Source organism: Pectinophora gossypiella, chromosome 29 (genome assembly GCF_024362695.1).
Source record: "Pectinophora gossypiella chromosome 29, ilPecGoss1.1, whole genome shotgun sequence".
Classification (NCBI taxonomy): Eukaryota; Metazoa; Arthropoda; class Insecta; order Lepidoptera; family Gelechiidae; genus Pectinophora; species Pectinophora gossypiella.
The window spans coordinates 2854553-2873646 of NC_065432.1; the positions used below are offsets into that span (position 1 = coordinate 2854553).

The following is a 19094-nucleotide window of genomic DNA, read 5'->3' on the forward strand; positions in this document are numbered from 1 at the left end:
AGTGACGTTTTGTGCTTCTTTTGTTTTTTCCTGCTTTATCTATAATACGTTTTTTCTGCAAATAATTTTTAAATGAACCGGCGTGCGTGTATGAAGCGATTGATGAATGTGGAGGAAGCAAGAGAAGTGTGTCAGGATCGAAGCAAATGGAATTCTATAGTCTCTGCTTACCCCGGTAGGAAATAGGTGTGAGTTTATGTATGTATGTATGTAATTTTTAAATACTCTTTAAATGCACCGCCGCCGCTAATTAATTCTGAATAGACTGCTGTGATTGTATTCTTGCGCTGTCAACAAAAACCAGGCCTGGTGAGAAGAACGGAGAAGCTGACTACGTGAGTGTTTCCCTTTTTCTTTGAGCTGGGCTATTTTCAGGTGTATGGGGACAGCGCAAGTGGTTAGGATTCTTCCTTTCCACCTTTTTCTTTTTCGCATTAATGTGTGTCAAACAGGTGGTGAGCCGTACCGCCGTAGTCTTAAGATAATGATGACGATGATTGAAATATAAATGTACTTATCATAAAGTTAATTATTTTTACCCGGAGCTGAAAAAGACGAATAGTTATTTTATTAATCAGTTAAATAATTTCAAGCGACGACAAACATGACGAGAATAACGGGTATTATTATAATAAAAAAAACATATCGGGAGTCTCATATCACTGATTTCAACGCGGTAAGAACCCGTTATTATGTGTTTTAATTGTGAAAATAAAAAAGTATGTACCTTGTATTGTCAGAACCTTTACTCTCTCCTCAAGCCCGTCAGCATTTTGGATCATGGCAAAGAAGTCTCCAACTTCACTCGGCTTTATGTCCTCCAAATCAATTTCCAAAGTCTGCTTTCTGTAAGAGATAAACATGACATAACCTCACAACTATATCCCAATTGGGGAAGTATACCCAAAAATCGTTTAATGCCCTGCCGGTCCAATATAATAAAGCCTTTAGGATGCTGCTGGGGCTGCCGCGCTACTGCAGTGCCTCAGGCATGTTCGCGGATGAGCGTGTGGACGGCTTCCCGGCGATCCTGCGCAAGCGATGTGCGTCCTTGTTGGGGGGCGTGCGCGTCAGTGGCAGCAGCATACTGCGGGTGGTCGCCCACAGTCCAGACTGTCCGCTTGTGTGGCATCTCGTGCGCGTGGCAATAGGCGCATTACAAATCCTACTTGTTTTGTGTTTAGTTTAAGTTTACTAACCTACTTTAAGTGCTACTAACACCAGTGGAACTCTTTGTTTTCCGAAATAAATAAATAAATTATTATTATAACCATCCCTTTTGCTTCGCCACAGTCGGGTAAAAATTAATAATAAATCTCACCGGTCCACGTCCTTGATTCGATACTTGGCAGGGTCGACGTTGTGCACATAACCATCCGGGGTTCGAACCATGATCCCCTGGAGATGGCAGCGAGTGCACTTGTACGGTATCTGTGTATTGTTCGTAATGTTGCCGTGTGCCATTTGTATCAGGTTCGGTACCACTTGGGCGTTGCTCATTGCTGTAATAACACAATACAATACAAATACACTTTATAGGATTAGGAGCTCGGTGGCGTAGCGGTAAACGCGCTTGGTCTGCGATTGTTGAAGTAAAGCAACTTTCGCAAAGGCCGGTCATAGAATGGGTGACCACAAAAAAAAAGTTTCCATCTCGAGCTCCTCCGTGCTTCGGAAGGCACGTTAAGCCGTTGGTCCCGGCTGCATTAGCAGTCGTTAATAACCATCAATCCGCACTGGGCCCGCGTGATGGTTTAAGGCCCGATCTCCCTATCCATCCACAGGGAAGGCCCGTGCCCCAGCAGTGGGGACGTTAATGGGCTGATGATGATGATGACACTTTATTGCACCCAAACAAAAAAAAAGAAATAATATTTTATAAAAAGACTTAACTAAGTCATGAGCAATATAATGTACCCACTTTAGGACTGTCGCACTAACATAATTTGACATTTAGTGAGACTTACAGTTCAATTTGTCAAAAAAGTTAATGTACTTAAACAAAAGAGTAGAAAAACTGTTTTTGGGTGAATCTCAAAATTTCAAGTTTGGTGGCGAAATTTTATATTATTTTTTCGTGAAAAATTGGGTTCCGACATGAAAAAGGATCCAAAAGGATCCTGGGTTCCGACATGAAAAAGGAATTTTTCAATTCCCAATTTTCCCAATTTTTCACGAAAAAATTATATGACAGTTCGCCACCAAACTTGACACATTTTGATATTCACCCTTTTCAATCAAATTTGCCTTTTTGCAAATGATGACTGCTTTTCTCTTTCCTAACTCATCCTTCAGACACGGGATACATTGCACGTTGTTCCACACTTGTGGACTTTCTATCAGCTGTAAGCGATGGATTTGAGAAGGACTCGCCTGAGCAAATACTTACTGATGGTTAAGAACTTGACAGATTTTTGGGGGCTCTTCTTGCTCCTGCGTGTATGGTCATCTCTGACGAACACTGCGTAATATGTGCTGTAGAAGAAATCCGACCAGTTTTCCGGGAAATTGAGCCTTACGGTCACGAACTTTGCGTCCTGCTTGATGTCGGCTGTCGCGTGCCACTTATTTGCTTGAGGCTGAAAACAAGATTTTGTTAAAGTATATTTTATGTTTTTACAACACACACCCCGGACACTTCATACAAAAATTAAATTAACGTGCCTTCCATAACACGGATCATCTTACTTTCGGACAATGTGGTGACCAACAAGTAATGTCCTAACCAAACTAGGGACCACAAAGAATTTTTTGTGATATGTCCCCACCGGGAATCAAACCCGGGACCTCGACGTGAGCCCAACGCTCAACCACTGGACCACGGAGGTCGTTTGAACGCAATAAGAATCCGGTATTATGTGTTTTAATTATGATAACAATCGCATAAACCTCAAACAATGTATGTCTTTTTATTGTCGATGAAAAAGAAGAACGACCGAGCTACGCTTCTGTACGAGTCTGGCACTCACATTCCATCCGAAGCCATCGATTGTCCGTTTAGCCCAAAGCTTCTGGAACTTGTAACCAGACGGTATGGGGACCCGACGTGGGCTAGAAGTGTAGTTGACGGAATTGGAATGGACGAACTCTTCAATAGCATCCTCTGCCGGTAAAAAAACATTAAGTAGTAAGTAGCTTATCTTCCTAACGTTATCCTGAAGATTTGGCAGGTCCGATTTTTTTAAGCGACTGTCTGTCCGACCTTCCAACGCGCGAAGGGAAAACCAGCCCAATGCAGGTTAGGTCACATACTTCCGAAACGCATTTGTCAGGTATATGGGTTTCCTCACGATGTTTTCTTTCACCGCTGAGCACGTGAATCATTAATGATCTAAAAATAATTTCGAAAATTGGTTTAGAACCAACGGGATCCAAACAGTGAAAGTCAACCGAATCAGGGCTACCACTGCTAGTTAGTAGACAAAAAAGAATTGCTAGATTCCTATTTTAAAATTCACAAAACTATCTGTCTAGTATATAGAGCCTGTATGCTAAGTTATTCGGGCTTTTTTCACCCATTCGGTTTTTTTTTACTTATTTACCGTTACTTACCAGGAATAGCTACAAAAATAATAATAATTAAATTATAACTTGGAAAAATATCCTTAAATAATATTCAATATTAAAAGTAAATAAATTCGAAATTCAAATTTCTTTAAATTCAAAAATATTTTAATTCACTAGGTAACATAATTACAATTTGAAACGTCAATAAATAAATAAATAATAAACTAAATAAAATTATTTTTATTACTTAAATAATAAATTATTATTTTTATTCTTACCAGGAACGAGTTCTGAAAAATATACGAAAACAATAATTAAGTAATATAAACCGTATGATCTATTCAATAAATGTGTAAAATCGAATTTATTTCAATAAATTATAATTTTTTTCGCTTACCGTCACCTGCAAATAAACAGAAGTACATTTAATGTGTTTAATTTTAAATTTATGTACTTACTCAAGCTAAATTTATTTTAAATAAAATAGGTATAACTAGATATGTTATACAGAGTGTGTTAGTGGTACGGTGGTACCGAATACTGAGGGGGATGATTCAAATCATTATTCTGAGTTAATGTCAATTCCACTTGATATCAACTCAGAGTAATGATTATTATTAGGTATTATCATTTGTAAACATAACACTACTCACGCTCATATTCTGAAATAATAAATTATCTTTTATTAATTTTGAAATTAGTGCGAAGTGGAACAGAAGTACGAAGAAGGCAGACCCCACCATCAGATGGGAATAATAACTGCCAAAGAGAGAGAGACCGAGAGAGATTAATTATAAAATTACCACCAAGAAGAGATAAAAATATAATAAAAAATAAAATAAAATTATAAAAAGTAATAAAAAAAAATTATTAGTATATAAGGAAATCATGTAATTGGCTTTTCATAGACAATAATGGAGAATGCTACACCGATAAGAGCGTGGCTCTTAAATTAGTGATAAACAGCCTATATCAACTCCATTGTGGGGTCGTGGAGGTGATTTACGCTTAACGTGCCCTCCGAAGCAAGGGAATCATTTTACTTTTTCGGATTCAAACCAGCAATGTCCTTATCAAACAAAGGACAGTCCCACAAAGTGATTTGGACAATGTCCCCAGCGGGGATCGAACCCGGACCTCCAGATCGTGAGCCCAATTTTCTAACCACTAGACCAGAGGCTGCTTAAAAATGTTCTTAAGACATTCGACTTCAAGATGTTATAAATACCTCCAAAACCTGTAAAATAGAAACACATTTTTTTAATAACTTTGTTTTAAAGTCACAAATGGAAAGGATTCTATCCAGTGATATGCAGTTCCCGGGAATATTTCCACTTTGGGAACGTTCTCGGCAGTAAAAAGGCATAAAACTTATGTAAAAAGAACTTTATTACCTAACCTTGAGGCAGATAAAACCAGAGTACAAGAGAGAACAATTTGATAAAGAAATGACGACCCGATTACTCTAGCCATAGAGGCAGCCAATCAGCTCGCGACACCAAACACTTCAGGACCCCGATACCGACCCCGCCGGCGTGGTCGACGATTTCCCTCATTCAGCGCTTATCGCTATCGACCCACTAGGGTTGATTAATTCTTTCAAATATTTTTCCTCTCAGACGACGCCCTGAGCCGAGGTTCGCGCCCAACTGGGCACCCTCAGGCCTGTTGTCTTAAACGTTGTACCGGGTGAGAGCCTTCAGCCCTCCCCATTTATCCGGCCAAGTAGCTAATGCCATCTGCGGCAAATCTACAATAAGTCACGTCAAAAAAAAAAGATAAAGAAAAGCAGCCAGAGTTTTTACTATTAAAGAGTTTTTACAACAGGAATATTTCCACTCTGGGAACATTCGACACATCACTGGTTCTGACTAGACTTGTATCTAGCTTGAATGTTTTTAATTATTATTTTATGTATCTATAAAATGTTAATGCTTACGTTCAGCTGTAAAAAAGAATAATTTTATTAATTAAGGAGATACCTCTTACCGATAACTCTCTTCACTAGACATTATGAAATAGTGTTCCATTTGCGTTCTGCCATGTAAGTACCTAGTCAAATCTCTTTTAAGTATAACTATTTTCTTTTATTTTGTCCCAAAAAAGTATATTTGTATAGTAGTATTGACCACAATACCTGGGACCTATTTCATAACAATGGTGTTCGTTGCATAACTAATACAGACTGTTAGTGACACCGTAACGAAAACTTTGAGGGATGATTCAAACTATAATTCTGAGTTAATATCAAGTTGAATTTTCCGTCGCAAAAGTATCAAACTGAACATAATTAAATTTCAGGCAAAATCACATTTTTTTTTGTGTTGAATTTGTTCGCCACCGAAACGTCATTTCGGTGGCATATTTTTGGCACGTACAATTCAATACAATACACAATATTTTATTGCACAACCATTATACCTCTTACAAAGGAATATGTAGTTCACCTATCGTGTGGGTTGTGAGGTGGATAACCAACCTCAGCAACCCCGGTGTCAGGGTTATTATTGAGCTGCCAAAGCCCCCTGACATGGCGCATGTAACGATTACGTAAGTACATACTTATAACCGAGGCCAACGGCTTAACACGCCTTCCGAAGCACGGATCATATTACTTTCGGACAATTAGGTTCGCCTTTAATGTCCATACCGACTAAGGACCACAAAGTGATTTTCGTGATAAGTCCCCACTGGGATTCGAACCCGGGACCTCCGTGTCGTGAGCTTTCATTTTCTCTCAATTCAGCATAGAAGAAAATTATAATAATATTTAAGTAAGTAAATAAATATTACTTGAACTTACTGTAACCACCTGTAACAATACAAAATATTGTAGTTAAGTACTTTTTGTATTTAGACACATCCCAGACCCTCCAAACAAAAATCATTGATGAACGAGGAGGAAGCAAGAGAAGTGTGTCAGGATCAAAGCGAATGAAATTCCATAGTCTCTGCTTACCCCGGTGGGGAATAGGCGTGAGTTTATGTATGTATGTATGTACACATACACACAACGCCTGTAATCCTTAATGGGGTGGGCAAAGCCCCAAGTAATCAAAGACAACTTGCAGCCACTGTTGATACGAAGTCCTAAGATGGATATGATGAACCTTATGGTGACAAGGCATCGGCTGCTTCTCCTTCTATCGTGTAGTTTATGTGTGTACTTACGCCACAATTCATTAGCCAGTACTGCCTGGTCGGGAGAGGGCAGGCTGTAAATATATCCGATCTGACATGGGTTCCAGTGGTCACATACTTCATGATCAGGATCCAGTTCCATCACGAATTTGTAGCTCTGAAAAAAATATATTATGTGATGGACCCAACTACTTGACGAGCTAACGAAGTTGGCACAGCGCAACGCATATAATATACAACTTCTAACGTAACACCGGTGGATCGTCCTGCCCCGCCGGCGTGGTCGACGATTTCCCTCAATCAGCGCTTATCGCTATCGACCCACTAGGGTCGATTAATTCTTTCAAATATTTTTCCTCTCAGACGACGCCCTGAGCCGAGGTTCGCGCCCAATTGGGCACCCTCAGGCCTGTTGTCTTAACCGTTGTACCGGGTGAGAGCCTTCAGCGCTCCCCATTTATCCGGCCAAGTAGTTAATGCCATCTGCGGCAAATCTACAATAAGTCACGTCAAAAAAAAACGCGGTGGATCATCGATCCCACACTACCAACTTGTGACCAGCGGGGTACTATGCTCAGTTCAGCACCCCGAAAACATGCTTTGGCAGCCGCCCTAATACCGGGTTCTTACCGCGTTCAAACGACCTCCGTGGTCCAATGGTTGAGCGTTGGGTTCGATTCCCGGTGGGGACAAATCACAAAAAATACTTTGTGGTCCCTAGTTTGGTTAGGACATTACCTGCTGATCACCACATTGTCCGAAAGTAAGATGATCCGTGCTTCAGATGGCACGTTAAGCCGTTGGTTCCGGTTACTACTTACTGATGTAAGTATGTAGTCGTTACATGAGTCATGTTAGGGGCCTTTGGCGGCTTAATAATAACCCTGACACCTGTTGACGAGATTGGTAATCAATCCATCTCACAACCCACATGATAGAAAAAGAAGAAGAGACCAAGAAGATAGCATACCCTGTCTGGATAATACCGGTAGTGTACCACGACGTCGTCGGTGTCCTCCAGCGCACACTTGGTGGTGGTGTAGTTGAGAGAGGTTCTCTCCATCGGAGGGCATCCGATGACAGTAGATCCATTACGGGGTAGGTCAGGGCCCTCCACGTTATGTCCTGAAATTATAAACAGCATAATATAATACGAGTACTAGATACGGGGTATTAGTGACACCTTTTTTTTTGACGTGACTTATTGTAGATTTGCCGCAGATGGCATTAACTACTTGGCCGGACAAATGGGGAGCGCTGAAGGCTCTCACCCGGTACAACGTTTAAGACAACAGGCCTGAGGGTGCCCAGTTGGGCGCGAATCTCGGCTCAGGGCGTCGTCTGAGAGGAAAAATATTTGAAAGAATTAATCGACCCTAGTGGGTCGATAGCGATAAGCGCTGAATGAGGGAAATCGTCGACCACGCCGGCGGGGTCGGTATCGGGGTCCTGAAGTGTTTGGTGTCGCGAGCTGATTGGCTGCCTCTATGGCTAGAGTAATCGGGTCGTTGGGATCGTATATTACGTGCTTCGGACGCCGATACTTTTCAGTACCGTCTCTAAGCGGAATGTACTCGGAAGCCGCAACTACCAGGGGATTTGGGTGGTGCGGAGCAGAATCGAAAAAACGTTTGGATGCTAATTTGAGCCATTGGGTAATGGTTGGCAGGATACTGAGGGGAATGATTCAGCTCATGATCCTGAGTTAATATCAAGTGGAGTTTTGCAAAATTCATCCGTCGCAAAATTCGTGATTTTTCTTTGTGTTTTATTAAATTATTTTCAAATTGTTTTGCGACGGAAAATTATTATTCCACTTCATATCAACTCGGTTAGAATCATGGTCTGAATCAACCCTTAAAGTTTTCAAGCAGTTGTATACCACAAGACCACAGTGAGTGTAATAAATAATTATTATCCTTATTCCGTACTCACTGTTTGAGCCACTTATTCTATATTTTATATTTCTGTTAATAAGCCAAGCTACTCAAGGGATATACACCAAAAAGACTAATTAAGTACGTTACATTACAAAACTTTATGGTCGCCTTTCTGTCCTTATCCGCAAGTATGCAAAGACGATAGTTTTTTAATAAATCGCTAAGTGAATATCCTTATAAATATATTTATAATTATGTGCTGTTGCTTGTGCTGTGAATAAAAACCAGGCCTGGTGAGAAGAACAGAAGAAAGCTAATACGTGAGTGTTTCGCTTTTCATTATCGAGGTGGGCTATTTTCAGGTCTATAGGGACAGCGCCAGTGTTAGGATCCTTCCTTTCCGTCATCTACTTTTTAAATATTTGTTTTTCTTATTTCCAACCGCAATTAATTTGTATCAAAGACTCACTATTACAAAAGAAGTATTTGCTATCTGCGACAACATACAAGTCCTTGTCCTCGGCGCTAAGACACGAATCGTACATGATCTGGGTTGGTTCTATGTCTTCTTCGCACATCAGGGTTCCTGAGCCATCCGGTTCTTTGGGAGCGCGATTAGACGGGCATCGGTAAAATAGACCTGCAAAAAAATATATATTCTTCAATGAAAGGTTCATAGACATTCATCACTAATTTAAGAGCCACGCCCTATTGTCGGTGTAGCATTCTCCATGCTACTTTTTAGGGAAAAATAATGCAGTGGTTTCCCTTTTGCCTTCCGCCCCGCAGTACTCTGTCTGACGCGAGTGGGATGGCACCCAGAATAGTCTATTACAAAGCCATACTAGGACTCCTGTCCTCCGTCTTTGAATAGTACTGACAGTTACTGCTGCCCTTTGTCTGGTGTCATAGACATTATGCAGGTGGTCATTCCGGTGGCGCAATTATTATTTTTACGTTAAAACGACTGCAATGAGGGATTTACCAGGCCACGTTCCCTAGAAAAATCAAGATGGCGCTACAGCGCCTTCGTTTAACCTTCTAATTTCTTTTATTTTTGTTTTTGGGTATAAAAGATGACCCTTCTTATTACACCCAGGTACAACACATATTCCACCAATTATTATTATTACGATCAAAATAAAGAAAAGCAATATAGGTCGCAACATAATTTTGATACATATCTATTTTTGAGATATATATTTTTGAGACCGTGGCCTGGAAAGGTTTCGTCGATCGAAATTTATATTTATAACCAAAACTAGAAATATGTACGCAAGCCCACAAAATGTACGCCACCGGAATGGTTGTCATTTCGGTGGCGTATATTTTCTCACATATTAACCGAGATTTTTATTAATAATAGAAAAATAGGTAATACCTACTTCGGACCTCTGCTTAACTGGGAGAGAAAAAAACATACTTACTAAGGCGATTCTCTCATGACATCGCGCATCGACGAGGTTGACGGAAAAGCTGTTTAGACCTTTTTTTTGACGTGACTTATTGTAGATTTGCCGCAGGCCGTTTAGACCAATATTACAGCAACAGCGTTGTGGGAGAATTCATTCATTCATAGGCCCCATACGTCTGTTTCAGACAATTTATAACTGTCATTGTCGCGAAGTGTGCAGTAAAGTGTGCAGTGAAGTGTACAGTGAAGTGTGGAGTAAAGTGTGAAGTGAAGTATCGTGAAGTGTGAGAGGATATTGCACGGGAATTAAATATGACAACTGAATGCAGTTGTAACGCGGACCCGCTTTGAAATGTGCAAATAGAATTTCATAGTCTCTGCTTACCCCGGTGGGAAATAGGCATGAATTTATGTATGTATGTACATAATATGTATACCTTCTTATTATTAACTACTTGACCGGGATCGTAAACCCTAGTCACAAGCTGGACACTCCATACAGAAATCTCGTTCTCACCCTGTGTATCTTACCCTGCGCGTGCGAGGGAGACAGACAATCTACTGGCTCCCTTACTCCTTGAAGATTACTTAAATAGACAAAAATGGGCACCATCGGGGGATGAGGTAAACCAAGCTCACTTCAAGCCCGTATTGGTACGGGACGGGGAGTATCACTTCCATACGTAGAATTATTGTTTATTCTATAGCCAAATTCGAGGTCAGTTTGACCATCCAACCCGCGAAGGGAAAACCAGCCCAATACAGGTTAGGTCACCTCCGAAACGTACGTATTTCTCGGGAATGTGGGTTTCGACGTTTTCGTTCCCCGACGTATTCGAATTTAGGCTTGGGCTGGGATTCGAATCTGCGACTTCACAGTGAGTGTCTAGCGACTTCACAGTAAGTGTTAAGCGACTTCACAGTGAGTGTTAAGCGACTTCACAGTAAGTGTTAAGCGACTTCACAGTGAGTGTTAAGCGACTTCACAGTGAGTGTCTAGCGACTTCACAGTGAGTGTCTAGCGACTTCACAGTGAGTGTTAAGCGTTTTTCCAACCAAGGGCTACCAAGGATCCTTCTAGGTTTAATATGAATAAATAAAACGCTAAGTGAATGTCACAGCGTTTTATTTCAAAATTAAGTAGACCCAATAATAAAGCCCCATGCACACCGAGGCCCCATGAGACGCGGGACCGTGAAAACGTGCCTTTATACAAGGTGTTAGTGCCACCGTACCGAATACTGAGGGAGATGATTCAGATCATGATTCTGAGTTGATATCAAGTGAAATTTTCCGTCGATTAATCGTCGAAGATTTATTTAGTGTTTTTAAAATTATTTTCAATTAAGTATATACTTTAGCGACGAAAAAGTCCACTTGATATCAACTCAGAATATTGAGTTGCATCACCGATCAAAGTTTTCGTTACGATGTACAGGGTGTTAGTGAACACCCTGTACATATATGGATGCGTACATTATGAAATGGATACTATTCGGTCAAGAATAAATTATGAAATTCTGATTGCTAAATAAATACAGACCTATAAGTGACAAAAAACATTTTCTTTTTTTTATTTAAGTAATTACCTTATTTATTAATTTTAATTAAGAAGAACATAATAAGTCCGACATTTTATAAAGTTTTTCTATGAAGTCACAGTGTGCTTTTATTGCAAATTCCATCAGAAATTTCGTGTTTAAACATATAGTAAGAAGTAACTAATTTGACTAGTTGAAAACTAGCCTAATATTATCTGCCCGCAACGCTCTCCCGGTCATCTGTGCATTGAGCTTAACACGTTCCCAGACAGAATCAATGTCGAAAGACGAGCACAGTAATCGAATTTGATATATTTTTAACACTTTCAAGGACAGAACGTCTAATGACTTTCCGATTCTAAGGTGTCATACTATCTGTTATGAACCATCAATGACCCGCGGTCTCCGCCCGTGAAAGGGTTAAGTGCTTATATATAACCCCTATAATATATGAGCAGCTCGGTGGCGCCGCGGTAAACGCGCTCGGTCTGCGATTGCTGAAGTTAAGCAACTTTCGCAAAGGCCGGTCTTAGGATGGGTGACCACAAAAAAAAAAGTTTTCATCTCGAGCTCCTCCGTGCTTCGGAAGGCACGTTAAGCCGTTGGTCCCGGCTGCATTATCAGTCGTTAATAACCATCAATCCGCACTGGACCCGCGTGATGGTTTAAGGCCCGATCTCCCTATCCATCCATAGGGAAGGCCCGTGCCCCAGCAGTGGGGACGTTAATGGGCTGATGATGATGATGATATAACCCCCCTGTGCTCGTCTTTAAACGTCATCCTGGAACGTGTTAAAATATACCAAGTAGTTTACCTTTTCTTATAATAAGCGGCGGTTTGTTTCTTATTTCCGCGATGGTAACACCTTTCTCGCCATTTTGGATCGCTGTCATGATTCGTTTGTATAGCGTTGTCCTTCTTTCTTGTTCCGCTATTATGTACGGAAGCAGTTCGTCCGATAACACATCTACTTTCTTCTTCGCTTCTGCGTTCATCTATAAGTTAATAGTAAGTTTTAGTAGAACTGGGGGGTTAAAAGGGTCACATCGAGGCAATACATCCAAGAAATCAATATTGCAATTTGACATTTGCGCATTTAAAAGTAAGTGCGCAATGCAAACAAATGTCAAATAGCAATATTGCTTTCATAACTGAATTGCGTCGATGTGTCCATTTTAACTCCCCTGGGCCTTACAATTTTCGAAAAACGAAATTATACAGATCGACGGGGAATAAAATTTATATTGTGAAATAAATAAAAATTATTTTGTGAGATTTTTTTTTAAATATACATAATAAGAGGTTATGTGAACGTGAATGCTTAACACGTTCACTTGTATGAACCACATATGAGGCATTAAAATTGAATCTCATACGTGCATGACCCATATGTGGGGCACATTTTTTCTTGCCGCAGTGTGTACATAAATAGGCCAATTCCAACTAGTCAATTCAGTTACTTTTTACTAAACGTCAAAACACGATTTTGCTATGGAATTTTAAAATGGTCGAGCCAACTGTGTTAGTGAAAACTGCACTTCTTCTATCGTGTGGGTTGTGAGGTGAATTACCAACCTCGTCAACGCTGGTGTCAGGGTTATTATTGAGCCGCCAAAGGCCCCTGACATGGCTCATGTCTTACTTACTTACGTCAGTAAGTATTAACCGGGACCAACGGAAAAACGTAACTGCACTTAAGGTAAATTAATAACTTATTGGTATCCGGTACCGGGGTTCAAACCAGTGCTTCCCTTTTGAGAAGCAAGGAACCACTGGAATATAGTGACTTATAATAAATAAAAAAAAATACTTACTCTGTCAGCATCTTTGTTGAATTTAATTCCGGTACCATCCTGAAAAAAAGATTTGCCAAAAAGAGTAAGACAGGGTAAGTTGGCACAGGGAAAAGTGAATAATTATTATGGAAAAAGATGCACAGATTATATGGTTCCAAAAATCTTTAATGAAATAGACTGGTTAAGGGAGGATGTCAAATTATGTAGCACCGCATTTCGAAAAATAATAAAATCGTTCTTGCTGGGAAGTGGCGGAAGTGAATGTGGTGTATTAGAATCGTAGCAAATGTAAATTGTTACTGGCAATAAATTTATTTTATTCTTATTCTTATTCTTAGTAAGTGGGACTCAACAGCCTCCGTGGTCTAGTGGTTAGAGCGTTAGGCTCACGATCTGGAGGTCCGGGTTCGATTCCCGATGGGGACATTGTCGAAATCACTTTGTGAGACTGTCCTTTGTTTGGTAAGGACTTTTCAGGCTTGAATCACCTGATTGTCCGAAAAAGTAAGTTGATTCCGTGCTTCGGAGGGCACGTTAAGCCGTTGGTCCCGGCTATTAGCCGTAAAAACACCTCCACCAACCCGCAGTGGAGCAGCGTGGTGGAGTATGCTCCATACCCTTTCCGGTTGATTGAGGGAAGGCCTGTGCCCAGCAGTGGGACGTATATAGGCAGTTTATGTTATAAGTGGGACTAGCTCCGTGGTCTGCGCCATCTTTGTTAAATTGCGTAATGTCACAATTGAGTACATACGTCGCCAACAAACTCTGCAGTTTGGCGACATATTTAGCTTTAAGTTACTTTTTGTACAATTTTTAACTTTGAATAAAAAAAACAATATTGATGATAGAATTGGGCGACATTGACGCTCTCAATCATCCGTCCCTTTCCTTTGTAACGGATAAGAAAATGACAGGTATAAGTATAAATAACTTAAAGTAAAATTAGGAGATGTCTGCAGGAATCGGGGCCATTAATCTTATAACAAGCTTTTTTACATAAATTAAGCTTCACATGAACTTTAAATTAATTTTTTGACAAATTTAAAATAATTATCTGGTATCTTATTGTAAAAACGTACACATAATAACCCCAAAAAAGACGAATTTAATTTACTTGATCTAGAATTTTTAATAGCAATTTTATTTTTATTTCTTGTAAGTATTGTATTCAAATTCAAAAATATCTTTATTCAGTAGGTAACATAGTTACACTTTGAATCGTCAATTTTTACATAACCAACGTCTCATCCGCCTAAAATTACTGCAGCTTCTCACAACCTGTATAGCCGGGTGTAAGTATGCCTTCCTCAGTTTCTCGGAGAGATACATTTTTACGTAAGTAAGTACATACATAATGCATAATGGCTCTCACCCGGTACTAAAATTTAAGACAACGGGCCTGAGGGTGCTCAGATGCGCGCGAACCTCCGTTCAGGGCGTCTTCTGAGGGGTTCATATTGATGATGATACTTACGACAGCCTGTCTCCTCACGATGTTGGCGAGGTACCGACCTCGTCTGCTGGCCGGCAGCAGCACACTCCCTGGCAACACTTCATCTCCTGTCTAACATACAAATATTGTTTGTTTGTTAGGGTTCTAACAGACGAAGTGCAAGTTGTGAACGACAGAGGCTACTTCAGCAGCGGTCAATGCGTCGATGGCTGCCGGAAATGTCAGTAAGAGTAAGGGAAAAGAGGCAAATATTGAGAGTTATTGAGGACAGAAGAGGCAAGATAATTGGACTCTTAATAAGACACGACGAATTTATTAAAAACATAGGAATTTATAAATAACAAGGAAAGAGAGGAAGGGGAAGACCAAGAAGAGCTTACATGGAACAGATTAAAGAGAAGGCGAACGTCGTGTCTTATAAGGAAGTGAAAGAATTGGCCTTTGAGAATGGAGAATGCTACACCGACAAGAGCGCGTTAAATTAGTGATGATCAGTGGGCCGATGTGGGGCGCTCAGAAATCAGAAATCAAAAGGACCTCAATGGTTGCAGAGGCGAAGATGGGAACCATCGGTACGGCAATGCAGGACGGAAGGGGCAAGTCACAGGGACTGTAACCTGGAACCTGACAGAGGGCAGCAGTAACTGTCAGTTCTATTCAGAGGAATAGGACAGGAGTCCTAGTATGGCTTTGACTACTCTGGGCGCCATCCCACTTGCGTCAGACAGACTGCGGGGCGGAAGGCAAGAGGGAAACCACTGCCCTATATTTCCCTAAAAAAGTTGCATGGAAAATGCTGCATCGACAAGAGCGTGGCTCTTAAATTGATTATGATGATGATGAAATAAAAAATAAACTTACCGGTGGATAAGGGCACGTTATAAAAGAAAAATAATTTATAAAAACTATTAAAAATAGTTGTAATCCTGAAGCCATTCTTGAAGAACACGCATCGAGTCTACCTTTGCTTGATGTAATCGAGATATTAAGAAAAAAGCGAGCAATTCCGTTTATAACAACATTCGTTAAAACTTTAATTGACGACTTTGTTAAAAGGGCGGATAATTGGGCATGTTTCTGATAATAAAAAAAAAGAACTCCTGGGTCTAAAAACCAATTAAGTGTGTCGTGGTTCTGAAGTGTTTGGTGTCGCGAGCTGATTGGCCGCCTTTATGACTAGAGTAATCGGGTTATCGAGATCGTATATACGTCCTTCGGGCGCCGATACTTTTCAGTACCGTCCCTCTTCGTCTTGTGTGGGTTGTGAGGTGGATGACCAACCCCATCAACCCTGGTGTCAGGGTTACTATTGAGCCGCCAAAGGCCCCTGACATGGCTCATGTAACGACTACTAACTTACATCAGTAAGAAGTAACCGGGACCAACGGCTTAACGTGCAATCTTACTTTCAGACAAGCAGGTGATCAGCCTGTAATGTCCTAACCAAACTAGGGATCACAAAGTGGTTTTTGTGATATGACCCCACTGGGATGTGAGCTCAACGCTCAAACCACTTGACTGGACCACGGAGGCCGCACCTAACGAGGAGTACCGTCCCTAAGCGAGATGTATTCAGGTCTCCTAGTTCAGGTAGCAGAGTTATACTTCTGTAGAATTTGTGTGTCCTAGCTACAGTATCCAATGTTTTGTTGATCTTTTCCTGTGACAATAAACATTTTCTTTTTATTGGGAAGCCAGTCAGGCGGACCAGACAACAGCGAATAGCAGTGTGACCTTGAAAAAAAACAACTTTAAATACTTACTTTTTTATTCAAATCATTAAAAGGCATAACTAATCCTAACTTATTTTAACTTGTTCACTACTTCCCTCTACCTTCACCTCTACGTTTAATTTCTTTCAATTTATATCAATTCGGGTAAAAATTTAGACCACAATTTTTGACCCGGATTGAAAGCAACGCGTCTATTGTTTAACGTTACTAACCTAAACCAATGATTGTCGAATTTGTTTTTTAATTCATGTTTGGATCATAAAGGATTATCACGTGCTCAGCGGTATAAATCCTACTACCCACCATCATCGCTCAAACGTGTATAGTTAGTGGAAGCTGCTTTTATAGCAGCTCACACGCACGCACGCACGCACGCACGCACGCACGCACCACACGCGCACACACACACTCACACTCACACACACACACACACACACACACATGCACACACACACACACACACTTGTTTCTAGTTTTAAGTTGGTTTTTATTTTATTAGTTCTAGTTTTTATTTTATTATTCTCCGATTGTGCCATCCAAAGGGAGGTTGCGAGTCATTCCCAACACAAGTACTACTGTTACTTACTGGGAAGTCTCGTCAGCAAACTTTGTTATGTTTTTATGAATAAATAATTTTTATTTTATTTATTTTTTATTTATAAATTCGTATGTCAATTCTTGGCTGAATGTGGCGAGACCGATGACAACACTGTAACCCTGTAATATCTTGTAACACGCAACATTCACGAATATTTTTCATTTGTATTTGAAGGAAAACATCGTGAGGAAACCCACATTCCCGAGAAATGCATTTTTGTGGTAAATGACCTAACCTGTATTGGGCTGGTTTTCCCTTCGCGGGTTGGAACGTCAGACAAGCAGTCGCTTCTGAATAAAACCGAACCTGTGAAATCTTCGGGTTAGGTAAGCGGACCTTGTGAAAAACCGGATAATGCTAGGGAGGTGATGAGGTCTGAGGCTGTCCAGATGAGCGCGAACCTTGGCCCAGGGCGTCGTGTGAGAGGGATTATAATAATAATCGACCCTATGGGGTCGATAGCGATAAGCGTTGAATGGGGGAATTCTCGACCACGCAGGCATCAGTCAGTATTGGGGTCCTGAAGTGTTTTTTTGTCACGAGCTGGGGGTAAAATGGCCACATCGAACCAATTCTTCTAAGAAAGCAATATTGCTATTTGACATTTGTTTGCACTGCGCACTTTGGCCATTTTAACCCCCCTGATTGGCCGCCTCTACGGCTAGAGTAATCGGGTCGTCAGGATTGTTGTTTTTGACTTCATCATCAGCAAATTTCGATGACGTGTTTGTCTCTTGACCGTGGGTCGTGTAAGTCGTGCCTGGTGATGATTTTAATGACCCTGAAAAAAAAACCGTATTCTTCAATCGCTCCGTATCTTGCGCTAATGACATTTTTTTACTTAATATTTGTCTTAGGTTGGCAGAGGAAGACCGAGAAGGACTTACGATGATCAAATTGGAGATGTCCTTAGAAAAGGTTCAATACGATCTACTCTGAACCGGCGTGCGTGTATGAAGCGATTGATGAGTGTGGAGGAGGCAAGAGAAGTGTGTCAGGATCGAAGCAAATGGAATTCTATAGTCTCTGCTTACCCCGGTGGGAAATAGGCGTGAGTTTATGTATGTATGTATGTATGTTGTCTTAGGCCTCGTCAATGCCTTCGGGCAGGTCTGGGGCCAAGAGCAAACCCAAGTGCAGTTTTCTCGACCATTAAAGACGGCGATACGGCTCACCTATCACGTCGGTCTAACAGAAAGCTCGGTGAGGGGGTACTTAGTTCATCTTGCGATGGATGTACCTTTGACTACCATTGGATATCCCGTGAGATTATATATTATGTTTTTTGTCGACAATTTTTTGTTCAATTCCACTCTGTTAGGACTGTACTTTATCGTGGGACACCCCGTGTTTTTTTTGAAGTAAGTTATTATTGTAGATTTGCCGCAGGTGGCATTACCTACTTGGCCGTGTGCGTCAAGCTAGCGGCCTCAAAAAAAAATGGGCACGAAAAAATAATTTGACCATACCAAAAATTAGTACTCTTATTGAAAAAAATAGTACCTGTTGTAAAAAAATTAGTACCATCACGGTTCTGGATTTATAGCCATGTTTTATTGCACTTGCTAGCTTGACGGTGATCGAAATTTGGCGAGAGTTAACGACAAGGTCTTTCGCTTTGATTTAAACGCCAAAAAATAGTACTCACCCCCTGCAAAATACCGAAATGAGTACTTCAACGGTTCCAAAGTTATAAAGGCAGTTCTTTGATCCCGCTGGCTTGACGTTTTGAAAATACCTATTATCTGGGGAACGCTTGCATACTTCAGTTTGTAACTAATGTCAATAAACTCGTATGAAATAGTACGACTCCCTACCATCATAATTTGGACCTGATTCTCTTTGTAGAAATATGTCAAAAAGTCATTATAACCTATGTCATACATTTGTTGTTGATACAGTCCACACACACACACACATACAGTACACACTTGGCCGGAACTTTATCGTAGGACATCCTGTATAATCGAGGGACATCTGTATAACTTACCATTCAATGTGATAGAGTTCATGCAAGGCGGATGAATTAT

At 40.6% G+C, this 19094-nt stretch overlaps 2 protein-coding genes across 2 annotated transcripts in view; both read right to left on the reverse strand.

The window, feature by feature from the left end:
* LOC126379420 (leishmanolysin-like peptidase) overlaps window positions 1-19094 on the reverse strand; it is a 254652-nt gene that overhangs the window by 45825 nt on the left and 189733 nt on the right. The window lies entirely within an intron of this gene.
* LOC126379676 (uncharacterized) lies at window positions 526-12479 on the reverse strand. The gene is made up of 10 exons (XM_050028493.1): window positions 12299-12479; window positions 8998-9168; window positions 7619-7773; window positions 6679-6805; window positions 3905-3910; window positions 2970-3103; window positions 2390-2579; window positions 1322-1502; window positions 728-846; window positions 526-545 (listed from the first exon to the last, which is right to left on the reverse strand). Exons 1-10 carry the CDS (start codon window positions 12477-12479, stop codon window positions 526-528), a joined length of 1284 nt encoding a protein of 427 aa, XP_049884450.1.